The sequence below is a fragment of the Condylostylus longicornis genome, unplaced genomic scaffold, assembly GCF_029603195.1.
Source record: "Condylostylus longicornis isolate FDR11 unplaced genomic scaffold, ASM2960319v2 ptg000017l, whole genome shotgun sequence".
NCBI lineage: Eukaryota > Metazoa > Arthropoda > Insecta > Diptera > Dolichopodidae > Condylostylus > Condylostylus longicornis.
This window is the reverse complement of record NW_026577986.1, coordinates 5,304,542-5,319,863: the sequence shown is the minus strand read 5'-3', so window position 1 is coordinate 5,319,863 and position 15,322 is coordinate 5,304,542. Positions and strand designations below refer to the sequence as shown.

The following is a 15,322-nucleotide window of genomic DNA, read 5'->3' as shown; positions in this document are numbered from 1 at the left end:
AATGAAATTTTTTTAAAAATTATGTTAAAACGCATACCAACATTAAAAATATACAAAAATATTACAAAATATACATAGAAAATATACACAATATAACATCAATTGATTTTCGCTTTCATTATTTTTTAATTGTGGTTTTTTTTAAATACATAAATTGTGTATTGGAATAATTAAAAATATTTATTAAATTATTTTTGGTTTTAATTAAAATTTATATGTAGCTGCAATACATAAAAAATTATATATTTTTAATATTTTTAATTATGTAAACTTAAAAATCTCAATTAACAACCTTGAATATTTAAGTAAGGCCTTTAAAATAGTATTGCTGAATACCTTTAAAAATAATTTTAATTTACATTTATATAGGAATTCCATTAGGTGCTTCTATGATATTGGATACACATTGCAGGTTTAGGTATATTTTTCAATTGAAATTAAAAAATAAAATTGACTATGCTAATTAACTATGCTAATTGAAGACAACTGCAATAAATCAAGTCAAACTAAATCAAAATGTAGTATAATTTTATATTTCGAAAAAAATTGCATATAATAGGGCTGAAAATTTAATTACTTTATTAAAATCTGATTTACTTTATTTATTAATAATTAACTAATTTTATATGAAATCCTAAATGTGAAAATACATCTTTTAGTGTAACAGTTCATACTTTATTTTGGAGCGCTATTTTCATCATTTAATCTATTAATATTTTTAGTATTTGGGGCACTATTGTAGTTGCTTATTTTCATACAATTTTTACAAGTATGAGCGTAAAATATGTACTCAAATAAAGTGAAAGGAAATATTAACAAATCGCATCTTGGGTTAATTTATTTTTCACTTGAATAGTATTCAGTTTGGAGGTTTGATAGATGGAGGTCGATTTAATTGTACAGTGTATAAGCCATTAAAAAAAGAATTGTTTTTTTTTGCCACTTTTTCAAAATGTTATTAATTTAGTTATTTACTTGTTAATGCTGACAATTATTACCGACCCCATTACAATACAACAACGGAGGTTATATTACGGCATCAAATTTCAGATGTCCAGTGTCTGTGGGAAACGCACTTCTAAGGAAGCGTAATTTAACTCTTTTTAAAAAAATGATTGTCTATCGGCCTGTGTGTCTGTGAGGCAGTCTCTCTGTGTGCCCACGCGTGTAAAATACATTGCTATCAGTTATATGCGGACCACAACCGGTTTTAGTATTTTTCCATTCCTGAAATTGTTTTCACGCTAATACCGAACGAAAAATATTGAATTTTTTAGATATTTTTAATTTTTTTTTTTGGAAATAGACAGTACTGTTTCAAAATTACAGAAAATTTTAAACTAAAAAATTTTTAAATTTAATTTTTAAATATTTGAAATTAATTATTTTTTACAATTTTATCTACTGTTTACAAATAATCAAATTTTTGTGGTATAAAAATGTGGTAATTTCCCGTTGTTTTTTTCTTAAATTTTAATTTTATTTTTAGCAGTTTATTTTTTTACCAGAATAATTAGAATACCACAAATATTTTTAGTCTCTATTATAATTTTACCACTAATTATATTATTTTTAAATTACATTGTTTATTATTTATTCAAGCCTTAGGATTATTATTAGGTCAGAATTTGTGTATTTTTTTAACAGAAAAATTTTAAATTAATTTATTTAAATTATTCCACAATATTCTCACTTAAATCTTTCATAGCATACCTATATGATAATAATGTTATGTGTGTGTGACCAAAACAAAATATAGATATCCACAAAATTAATTTTTAATTTCAAAATAATAATTTTAAATATTTAAAAAATAAATAGGTGTCGATGACAGAAACATGGTACAAAAAAAAAAAACCATAATAAAATTAAAATAAACTTTTATAAAAATTTATAAAATAAAAAAATGCGTAAATTTTAAATTAAATTCAAAGAATAAAAAAACATTTTGTAAATATTTATGCAACAGATCAAATTAAATTAAACAATTAAAATTAAATAACAAAAAAAAAGGCAGAAAAAAAAAAATAATTAAAATTGACTAAAACTTTAATGAAAAATAATTAAAATTCAATTAAAAAAATATTTAAAAAGAAAATTTTTTATAATTTCTTTTTTTTTTTTGGAAAAACAAGAACACGAAAATATTAATGAAAATTTTATTAATTATATAATAGATTTTAATTAAATTAAACCTCGTCATAAATTATTATTGTTGTTATTGAGAAAAACGAAAAAAAAAATATAAACAGAAAAAAAAATTTTAATATTTCAATTTAATTAATTAACATTTTTTTTTACTATTATTAGAAAATCAGTAAAAAGAAATAAAAAAAAAACTATTCATATGCATAAAAAACGTGTAGTTATTATTGATGATATAACGACCATTATGAGCGATAGTAAAAATTGCTCAAATTATGGCGGAAATGGAAAATTTAAAGGGTAAGTTTAAAAATTTTTTTTTTGTGTTTCTTCCAAAAATAAATTTTATTTATTATTATAATTAATTTTTATTAAATTAGAACTTTTTTTTTGATAAAAATTTTGTTTATTTTTGGAAATTAATTTATCATATTTTTTACAAATGATTTTAATTTTTTTGTCGAATCTAAAAATAAATATTATAATAGAATTTCTTCTATAACGTAATTTTTTAGTTATTTAGTTATTGTCTTTCAAATATCAGCAAATTAAGAATTAATAAAACCTGACCATTGATGCAGTGGTTATGGCACCTGCAGTGGTTTTAGTCGAAGGGTCTCGGTTCAAACCCCGGTTAGGTTACTAAAATTACAAATTACACTACTGGTATACAATACTTATTGTATTGTATTCTAATAATTGCATACAATACAAGTAATTTTCATATATTCATAATATTCGATATTAAAAAAAAACTAAGAAAAATAAAAAATAAATATTAATAATCTTAAATATTTAATATAAAAAACGACGGCCGGCTAGGCACCTACCTAGTTAAACCTGTATAACGTAATGAGACTGGAGCATGAATCTATATGATATCATGCAATAGCGGAACAAGAAAAAGAGAAAGAATTAATAACATATTCTGAATTTTTGTTTTTTTTTGTTTTGGAAAGATTCTACATATTCTCAAGAGCTCAAAGTAATTGTACTTTTATATAAAATTAAAATTATAAATGCTATTATCAATAATGAAAATAGTATTGGTAATGCATTCATTTTCGAAAACATATAAAAGGAAACCATTATTTAATACACCAGAAAACGAATGGATAGGATGAACGAAAGAGCGAATGAGAGAAATTACGAACTTTTTCTTCTGATATATCTAGGGCTTTCTATCAGAACATCAGAACAATGACAGAAAAATCTTTGAAGAACATTATAACTAACCAATATTGTTCCAAGAAAATTTTCTGACAAAATTAGATATCAACAGTTATTTACTTCTTGGTATCATAAAATTTTCGAAGAAGGCATTAAAATATAGAAATGTCATTTTATATACTTAAAAATTCAATCGTATTTTACTTGAAATAGCAAAAAAGAAGTGTTCTGACAAAAAACCCTGTATACATATTTCTTTTTTCAAACCGATGATTAACCACTAATATCAATTGCAGTTACTCACTTTATGTGCCTATTCTTGGCATTTAAATACGTTAAATTTCTTTAAGTATCTATTTATAATTTAAATGATAAGAATACCCAAATTTCTATTCTAATAAATACTACACAAAATTCACTATAATAAAATATTTCCACTAAAAATATTTATTTATTTTTTAATTAAGATTTCCATATATGTATATAATATTAATGATATTAAATACGAATTTTCCCATACTATACATATATATAAATTTTATATAAATTTTAACACAATACGAAATAACAGTATAACAGATGCAAAATACCACCATCTCAAAGTTTCTATAATTATGTACACTAAGATAGCAACACGTGACTTTTAATAAAAAACAAAAAAACTTTTGTTTGTCAGCAGCAAAATGGAAAAAAAATGTCGCGTATCTGTCCGATTTTTTATTTGCTTATTTAATAATCATAGTTTTTAAAATTATAAAATTAAATTATAAATAAAATTCTAATTCTTAATAATAATAATAAAATAATAATTTTAATATTCACAACGGAATTCTTCCAATATTATTTAAATAAATAAATTTATATGAAACAAGTTTTGAAAAAAAAAAACGGTTCGAGAAAAGCACATTTCATAAAAGAACCATTTTAAAAAGAAAAAGCAAATAATTTAAATTTTGTACCAGAGACAAAACGTTCACAGAAATCAATTTGATTACAGATTTTTAATTTTTTGTTTCAAATAAGTTGAAATTTACAAGTAGACAGAGGAACTACCAAAACCATATTGTTTCATTTCCCAAAAATTTCCAAAATGTGCTGAAATAACAGAATAACAATGTTTGTTTACAATAATGTATTCAAATAAAATAAAATATTTTATGTTTATTTAAATTTTTAATTTAAAATAATTTGCAAAATAAAAAAAAAATTGCATACTTAAAAATAATTTACAAATATTTTCTTTGAAATAAAGTTCTCTTTTTCTGTCACTTTTTTGCTCTCATGTCATGTACTAGTATTGTCTTCTCTTTCTTTTAATAATATGAACATTTTGCCTTGCATTTTTTGTACTTTTTTCTGTTTTCTTTGCTCTAGTTAAGTTAATCGTTAATGGTTTGGTATTGGTTACTTGTTTTTATAAATTTTGACATTAAGACGTAATTAACATATTTGTTGGCAATAATAAGAGTGTTAATTGAATTCAAGTGTCGCAATAGTCACGAGAGACAGAAGACAAAAAAATAGAGTATAATTACATATATAGAAATATGGCAAATAAAATATTGAAGTTAATGTACGAATCAATTGATGAAAAATCAATTTCTATCATACGTAGATACTCATTAATTGAAATGTAAATAGGACTAAATATTAATTACAATGAAATGACAATTAATTTTACTATATCATTATTTGTTTTATTTATTGACAGATCACATGTAATATTCATAAATTTTATAATTCTTTCAAACTGATCAACAATGTTTCTGTAATAAAAATTAATAAAAATTGTTACTAAAACATTTTGTTGCTAACAAAAATTAAACTTAATATTTAATAATTTTAAGAATTTTAATGGAAAATGAATGGTTGTATGCCAAATAAATAATAAAATTTCAAAAGTCGACATTTCAGCTCTTACGACCAGCCATAATAAATGGTTTTATTACACACTTTTTGCGTTTTATTCAACAATACAATATCTAACATCTAGTGTTATTTATGCAACTCTCCCAAATTTAGAAGAACATAATATATCAAATGCTAGTTGAGTAAGAGTTATGTGCAGTTATTTTGGTAGACGGCTTCACATATTAATAAATGTGTAATAAATATGAAATTTTTAATATTTAAATATATAGCATCCTTACTATTCCTAAATAATAGGTTTTCTATACAAAACACTGTTCCATTAACAAAGAACTCCTATAGAGGTATTGTGTAACTCTTGGAGGTGTTGCATTTCTTTAAATGGAATACTTGCTCTTTTATTCTTACCTATTCGCATTTTGGTTGAAAAACAGTTTGATGCAACCTTTTTATTTGACTTTGTGAGATTATATGACTTGTCATTTAAAGAATAATCGACACACAATAATTTCTAATAAATAATAAAATATCTTTTGTTAAAATTTAAACCATGCAAATGTTTTCAAAAATATTTTCATTTTATAAATACACTTTAATTAAAAATTTTGGTATTAAATTAAAATATTTTACAATGTTATTCATTATTCTCTTTAAATGATCTGAAAAACCAAATTGGTAACAAAATTTAATTTCAATTACCTACTCTTAAACATCTGTATATTACCATTATCCCTTTTTATTCACTATCCATACTACAAAATTTCATCAAATTCATCAATCAAAAGCAGAATATTTAAACGAGGACTATACCATAATAATATTTACACATACATATAAAAAAACGCGTTTTTCAATTAAAAATTATAAAAGAAAAATTTAAATTTCACTCAATATAATAAGAATTTCAAATGACCACTAAATTATGGACAATAACATGTGTACATAACAACATACAAATATGCCAACACATGAAAATTGTATAGAAAACAAAAAAAAAAAATATTAAATGTACTTTGTGTCAGAGAAATGTACATTATGCTCATTTAATGTGACTCTCATAAAAATCCTTTTTACGCTCCTTACTTTTTTTGGTTCCTATAAAGTAAAAATAATATAAAATCATATAATAATTCATTATGTCCTGAATTTCATAAAAATTAATTACTACAAAATAATAACAAAAAGGATATATGAAATAATTTTTTTTGTTTTTTTTTACATCTCATTAAATATTTTTACAGCTGAAATGTTTTTTTTTAATTGTTGGTCGCAAAAGTAAATGACATTTCACATCTCAATGGTCATTTTTTAAACCAGAATACAGAAGCAAATTAAAGAGTCCATGACCATCAGACATTTTACAATATTATAAAAATATTTTAGTCGGTTTCATTTACATTTATAGATGTTTACGACTTTTCAATGCGATTATTAAATAATGAGGTAATATTAATTCTTAAAATACTAGAATCAATAATGGAAAAGATCAAAAAATTTAGCAGAATTCAGTAGTCCTATAATCTAGTAAAAAGAAGCTTTCATTTAGTAAAAAATAAATAAGAAACTGGTACCGAAAGTCATGAATTACTTATACACATATACTGCAAGCCTCCATATATTTCACTATCTGAATAAATTGTATAATAAACTAGAATGTGAAAGAATTATTAGATTTCAAATTTATCAATCGACTAGAACTTGTCTATCAAACATTTTAACGCACATTCATTTTCTTCTTCAAAAATAATTCTCAACTATTTATTTACAAATATTTGCCTTAAACTAATGTATGTTTTTCATTGATTTCAAAAAATATAAAAAAATTAAAACCATAATTCGAACATAAATATTTACAACAGTTTTGGTTGACTAGAGTTAAAGAAAAAATATGCAAAAAAAAAATTTTTCTTTTTATTTTCATTCTATAATTAAACAAAACTTATTCTCGGTTTACTCTCTCTTACTCAGAAAACATCTTCAACCACGTAATAAAAAAATCTGCTACAATACAATGTTTTTCGAAATTTTTTGTTATATAGACGGTAAGCCAATCATTTGATTACACAATTGATAAGTTAATCGATCATTTGGCTCCTCAAATGTTGGCTAATCAAAATTATTTATCTTCAACTCAAACTTATGGCACTCTAACTTAAAAATAGACTTTACTGTGTCAATAAATTTAGAATCTTCAATGAGAATTCACTGTGAAGCACAATCGAAGGCAAAATATTAAACGTCACATTACACTATTGTTGTATTTTATTGTCGGTATTACGAAAGAGTCAAATGCTTTTTTGAGAGTTCAATGGAAGAGAAAATGCTTTTTTGAGAGTTTTGAATTATGTATACAGAAAAATAACGTTATAAATTTTACACGTAACAGCAAATTAACATTAATGTGTATATTGTTAAATGCGTTTTTCTCGAAACATAAAAAAAAATCAGTTTCGTGACCCCTCCATGATACCAACGTTATTTAAATAATAAGGCACCGAAATGAAGAAATTTAGAGAATTTTACAATTTAAATGTACGATACAAAATAGCTAAAACTTTGTTATGAAAAATGAAATATTTTAATTTCCTGCTCTAACTTTGTGTAAGTTGTGAAAACTTTTAAAGCCTACAATGTTTAAAACCTACATTTTTTGCGAAATTTAGGCTTTAAACATTGTAAATTTTAATATTCAACAATTATTTGTAAATTTCAATAGAAAAATTCGGTAGGTTTTAATGGTTTTTAAAAAATATCAGAGTTTTTTTTGTATACAAAATCTACTTGGCAACTGCCTATTATAAAAATACGCAGCACAATTTTGTACCAAACATTAATATTTTTTAATTAAAATAAAAATTTTGTGCAATTTAATGATCTTTTTTCATGTATTTTTAATATTTTTAACATTAAATTAATTTTTGATTAATACAAAATAATTTTCACATTTTATTTAAATTTTACTCAACACGTACACTTTTAATAAGGAAACGTGTACCTTATATATAAAATGCAACAGGTGTATTAATAATTTTTATATTGGTGTATAGTGCAATATTTACCGTCATTAAAAATTGCCATTAAATGTCGATTTAAATACTTTCAAAATTTTTAAATATTCCCATTAATATAATGGGTAAAATCGCAAAGAGAATAATAAATCTTTGATGAATTTTTACCTTTTTAACATTTTAATTAATAAAATATTAATTAATTTAAAATTTCATTTTAATTTAATAAAGAATATGAATACGGAAATATATTCAGATTAATTTAGTGATATTTTAATTAATGATATTTAACTATTAAATTTCGTCCACGAGGAAATTTTTATAGGAATTTTGAGCACTGATACCAATAGAATCAACGATAAAAGGAAAATTAGTCAGAGAACCAAAAATTTTTAATACAATTAAATTGTTAACTACTTTCTAAATGGCACACAAAAAATTCACACAAATTTAAGCAATTAATTTTGCACATTTTATCAACAAAATTGAATAAATTAATAAAAATATTCTTTGAAAACACAGAGACATCAGAAGTTTTCTATGCTTAAATACAAAAGCACGGATACAATAATGTATAAAATTTAAATTATAAAGGTAAAACAAAATTGAAATTTCATTTCTTATCAATTAATTTAATCAAAAAGAAGTAATTTTTTTTTATCAATATTTTTGTTCACGGTTAACAAATTTTGTAGAATATGTTGATTTTAGTGTGACAGAAAATGAATTGATTAAACACTTTTACTATTATTCACCAAATTCTGTTTAAAATTCATGATAAATTTTATATGTAATACACAGCAAAAAATCGACTGAAAAATTCTTGCAATAACATAACTGAAATACAATCATACTAGTTTTATTTTTAAATTATGAGGGTATGCATAAATTTTATTTAATTTAACAGAACTTTTCAGCTTTTCTTTCAATTGGAAGGTAACTTTATTTGTATGCATAATAGATTTGCTCTACAACCATACAATTCTAAATTTTTACTATCATCATCTTTTTTACAAGCATTAATAAAGATATTTGGTTGTTCATTCAATTCCTTATAAAAAATAAGATCGAAATGCATTAAAGGCACGGCTCAGTAAGAGTGAGATAATAAAATTTCGAGCATAAATCAATAAAATTATACATTAATATTATTACTCATATAATTTATAACAAATTCTTATATAAGAAAATATATAATATCTTAGAGTTGAACATGTCAAACAAACAGTATAACATTTTCCTTCTCTTAATTATTTTATGGTTACGCAATAACAACAAGTAATAATGAATTTATATATGTTCTGCATAATATTTTATACAGTTTATTTTTTTATATAACACATATCTACATAAGAGGACTTTAAATTAAAAATTTATTCAATCTATGTCAAAAATATTATATTGAAAGTACATAATCTATATGCATTCCAATTTCATTATAGGCACCTACTACATAAAATTTATAAAACCAACGATTTTCTCGTATACTTTATCGTCATCATTATAATGTTATAGCCATCTATGTATATGTGTGCATAATACACGTACATAAATAGTTTAAGTCTACATGGCATTTGTTATAAAAGACCGGCACACATGCAATTTATACTATATTTATACTCTACAGAAATGTATGTGAATACCTTATATAGTAGAATTATGCGGGCAGATACCAGCAATCATAATTTAAAAAAAAGAAAATTGTAATAATGTTGCAGTTTGTATGCAAATCTTTTAATCATCATAAAGTAGGAAAAAAAAATAACAGAAAAAAAAGAAGTTCAAAAAACTGCTATGCTCATGGTTTAATTTTTTTTTTTGTTTTTTAAATTAATTACAAGTACAAAATTAGCGTATGAATGACAGAATTAAGAATAAAAATTTACAAAATTTTTCTGTTTCATATCATTTTAATTAGATTACATGAATGAGTACATGTACTGCTGTAATAAGTATATTTTAATGTATACATAATAATGTTATACATAATGTTATACATATACATATATTTTTTTGATAATATATGTATAGAGTTTTGGTTTGGATTAAATTAATTTTTTGTTTAAAATTATAAATCTCTTCTAAATGAAATTTAAATGGAATTGAAATTTATGTAAATACAAGAATATACTTTAGTAATTTAAAACAAATCATTATTTTGCAATAATAATAATAATATCATTAAAAATAAATTAGTTAAATGCTAATTTTGTAGGCCGATAACTTTATATTAATGTTGTAAATGGTATACACCAATTATGTTAAATAAAGTAGTCATTGTAAACGATTAGTTTCGTTTCGAAATGACTATTTATTTAGAATAAAATTGTTATCTCTTCTTCTTGGAAATTACGGCACCAAAACTAAGCTGATTTCGAGACAGAATTAAGAAATATTAGAATGACAAAATTGAATAAGGAAATATTAGAATCTTCAACAATTAAAATTAAACTATTATCTTTTCTTCCTAAACTCTTTTACTTTTTATTAGCATCCCTAAAAGTATGCAATAATTATTGCATAATAATTATCATTTTTGTATTTTAATAAAATAATTAAAGTACAAGATTTTTGTACTACCATAAGGGAAAACGTACTACTTTCCATGATATTACCCGAAATTTTACCCGAATTTATTTGAGTCATCTTGCTTACTCTTCTTATTTCTTGCAGCAGTGGCTTATAATAATTTTCACAATTTTTATAATAATTTTTGGTCTATACTAATTTAAAAGAAGATGTTCAAATTTTGGAAAATCTAACTTTCTTGCATTTTCATTCCTGTGCGACACTAACGCGGCCTTTATGTGAAACTAAGTGGTTGAGCCCGGTATGTGTTAATATGTGATCAGTATATTATACAAAAATATAATACACGCACGTTGTAAATGAAATTTTGAAAGTAAAATGAGAGTATTTTACCTTAATAACTCATTCTGCATGAAAATTCTAATTAACTCTCAAATATTTTGTTTGTAATAGCTTCTATATACTCTCAAATTTTATTCGTGGAACTTTAACTTTATCTCCTATAAATTTAAAAATATTTATTATTATTCATAAGAAGATGTCAAATTTTATGATCTCTTTCTCTTTTAAAAAAAATAATGGACACAATGTCATATATTCTCATTAAAAATTAACTTACTTTTGATCCGGATCAATGTTACTTTCTTTTTAATAAATTTTTTACTGTATACATTTCATATATCATATATAACATCATATATATATATATATAATAATATATATAATATATATAATAATATATATATATAATAATATATATAATAATATATATATATATATAAAAATAAAAAAAAAGTTATATCTGAAAGAGCAACAGGTTTTTGATTTTTTTTTCTCATTTTGTTTAGGTTTTCTCCTTATATTTTTTTTTAACCTTGAACGACCTAATAAATATTCACTGTATTTTATCTACTATTTTGAATATTTTGTGAATAAGAAGAAAAAAATTTTGAAAAACAACATAATCTTTTAAAAAGTCCTTAAAATTTAAATCACATAAGAAAAGTGTATTAAAATTTCTTTAAAATAACACTCAAATATATAGGCGACATAACAATACATTATATGTTTGTATGGTATTTTGAAGCACAGAAATTATGTATGTATTGCATCCTTTTCAGAAACTTCAAAACCACTTACACACATATTACACATACACAATTTTGCCGCCCAACATACAATGGAAAATTTTTTTAGAATATTAAGATCATCCTGTTTTTCATTGATTATTAAAAATAAACCTATTTGCAGGAATTATGTTTAGCAGTGATTTTTTCATTTCATTACTTTAGGTAGTCCACCTTGAGTGGTTTATGATTACATTAAAACAGATGATTACTTCTTTATTAAAAAATCAACGCACAAATTATTTGCAAAGATGCGTTAGAAGTAAAATAACAGCATTGTCACACTGCACTTATGAATAAAATTAATTTCGAATTTTTACTCTTTATACTTTAAAGATTATTATCAACCAACTGAATGTCATTTTTAATTAATACTCTTTAATATTTTCGCAATTATTTAAGACAACCGCATATTTTATACAAAATATTTATGCCATTTTTTCAAAGTATCATCATTGGACCATTAAACAACCATTGGATTTTAATTGGAAATTAATCTCAACCAAAAAAAAATAAAATCAAATAAAAAAAATATTTCCGCAATATTTAAATATCATAAATTTTATTGAATTGAAAATCAAATTTTTTTTTTTTATTATTATAATTTCTGGAAAAAAAAATAACTTTTAACTAAAAATGATTTTTTCCCAAAAATACGATATTATACACATATACACATACATAAAATGATGACAGAAAGGCATTTCGGATGACACTCAATCAAAATATTAAAATAAAAGACAAATTGTCAATGTCAAATATAAAGTGAAAACACTATCAAAAATTATTTAAGAGAGACAAAATGAAATTTTATTAAAAAAAAAAAAATGGGAGTAAAATAGTATAAAACGAGATAGAAATAATTGAAACAAAAAAAAGAAAAGCAAAAAAAAAAAAACCAAAAAGAAAACTATTGAGAATCGAATGGTATGCAAGAGATAATTTTCAACAATTCATTGTTGTCGTCCATAAATTAAGTTCTCTCGTCATCTCCTTTTTCTCGATTATCATTTTCACAAAACTTCATCCCAGTATCCTCTATATGAAGTAACAAAATATTTTCTTGAATATTTCATGGATAAATTTCATGATTCCCTTAACATAAATGTCTTCATATCAAAAAATATTATATAACAAACATTTATATCCTTGACCATTTACATCTGTATCATCAACTTTGCTGAAACATTTGAATGCATATGTCTGTATAATATAAAAGACTATGTTCGCAATATATGATTACACAAACCTACCCTATATAGGTACCTAAATATGCTTACACTCTGCTTATACATGTATATATAATGTATACCTATATAGGAATGTGTTGTTATTTTTCCAATTTTGACATTTAGAGATGCTTAACAAGCTGGCAAAAAGTCCAATTTTAAGATCTGTGAAACAAAAAAAAAAAAAAAACAGAATCACAATTTGAAATAATAATTTTTTTTTTTTTTTTTGCTTTTTATTTTGATTTTATTTTGACATGTAATCTATTGATAATTGAAAGGGGGTATATACACAATAAATTTGGACAAGACTTATTTCCTTGTACTATACATATTAAAATTTATCATACTACTCGCATGTACTACTTGTATATTATTCTTATATGTATACAAGTATATTGGACAAATAGATTCGTATTTACTCGTATATCAGTTATAGTATAATTTTATTTAGATAGAGTCAATGAAATCTTCTGTAATTGATGTTATATTTGAGCAAGTATTACAGAATGATGCGAATAAATATTTGAAAAATTTTATTCACTTTAAAATTACAATTACAATTATATACATTTGTACCTAGCTCAATATAGCTTACTTTGAGAAACTGATTGAAATAGGATGATGAAATTTTCCTTTATTTATACATATGTAGGGCATACACCGCAGAAACCTATGACATTACAAATATTTAAATAAATATTTTTCTTACAAAAATGTGTATGAAGTAAAACTGATAGAAGTAAATTTGGAATTAGGCTATGAAAAAATTAAACAAGCTATATTTGAATGGATTATGGAACGGGAATAAAATGAAAATAATTGCTATACAAAATATTAACTTACGGTGACAGTAATGTCAATAACATTACATAATGTAAATGGAAAGTAAGAGTAAAATTAGCACCAATAATAAATTTGGTTTTTGAAAATTTTATTTTTATATACGTTATATGCCCATTTTAATCAAAATTATTCAGGAACATTACATTACAGCAATTTGTAAAAAATTTTTATATCTAGTCAATACCGTGAATAATGTAAGGAAATTGTGATTTACAATAAATTCCCATATAATTTCGTTATTTTTCTCCCATTTCTAAAAAATTAAATATATAAAATATATGAACTGTGCTGCCATTTCAAAAATAAGATCTGAGAGTGTTACCACCAGTGGTTACCACCAGTTACTTAAAATCATTCTCAGACGCTTTGATACTCCCTTAATCTGCACTATTTTAAAATTTCTCTTTTTAAAGTTATTTTGTTTTCAAAGTTCTGATTAAACTTTTATCAAAATTATTTTCTTTCATTTACTGTACAAACACAAATTAATATTAATCACATCTATGCAAAAGACACCAGAACAACTTCATAAACACTTCATATTTATACACTACATGTGTGTGTATGTATGCGTTTGTAACTTAATTAATTACCAATATGCATAAATCAAAATTATTTGTTTATTCAATATTAAAAAATTTCAAAAATCTAAAATTTATGTATATTTCATTCACAAAATTCTTTGAACACAAAATGTAGCAGAGGCAAAAATCTAGTATCTTAAACAAATGAAAAACATGAAACAAAAAACCAAAAGCATTGATTATTATTAGTCTCACTAATTTGTGAAAATGATTTAGTAAGAAAAAAAATCCAAAATCAATCAAAATAACAAATACCTACTTTGGCAATAAGCTAAAAACAAAAACCATGTACACTGTAGAGTAAACGAAAAGCAATTCAATCGTATTATGAGATTCGTATGAATAAATCATATTTAATTCTAGAATATTTTGATGTAATCTAAGTCACTTTTGTTACAAAATTTAGTTACAAATATACACACACATACTTACAGCTTGTAAAACTTTTATTTATTCCTCATTTTTTTTTTGTTGTATCCTTAAATTGCCTCAGAAAATATTTATTTGACTTATATACCATTTTTATAATAAGAAGAAATCAAACAAATGAATTGTAATCAGGTTGTCTATTATGCAATATGTTTTCATATGTACATAATAATTTTCATAAAATTTTCCTCAATTTTCCGATATGTACATACATATACAATATTTCAATTCTTAAAAACACAAAATAAAAACCATTTTCAAAGAAAATTCACCATATTATTGTTATGTAATGTACATACACACTCACATATAGAAATTTGTTCACAATTTAAACTATATACATAGTTGCGTATTATATACGAAAAACTGATAAAAAAAAATAAGAA

General features: G+C 22.8%; 1 protein-coding gene across 2 annotated transcripts in view; it reads left to right on the top strand.

Annotated features, from left to right (window-relative positions):
- Nucleotides 1-2,238: 2,238 nt before the first annotated feature.
- The window catches only part of LOC129606120 (sodium/hydrogen exchanger 9B2), a 93,406-nt gene continuing 80,322 nt past the window's right edge, over nucleotides 2,239-15,322 (top strand). For both annotated transcript variants that reach the window (XM_055516237.1, XM_055516236.1), the window contains exon 1: nucleotides 2,239-2,445. In XM_055516237.1, coding sequence (XP_055372212.1) covers nucleotides 2,348-2,445 — 98 coding nt within the window. In that variant the 5' untranslated portion in view covers nucleotides 2,239-2,347. The remainder of the gene's footprint in view (nucleotides 2,446-15,322) is intronic.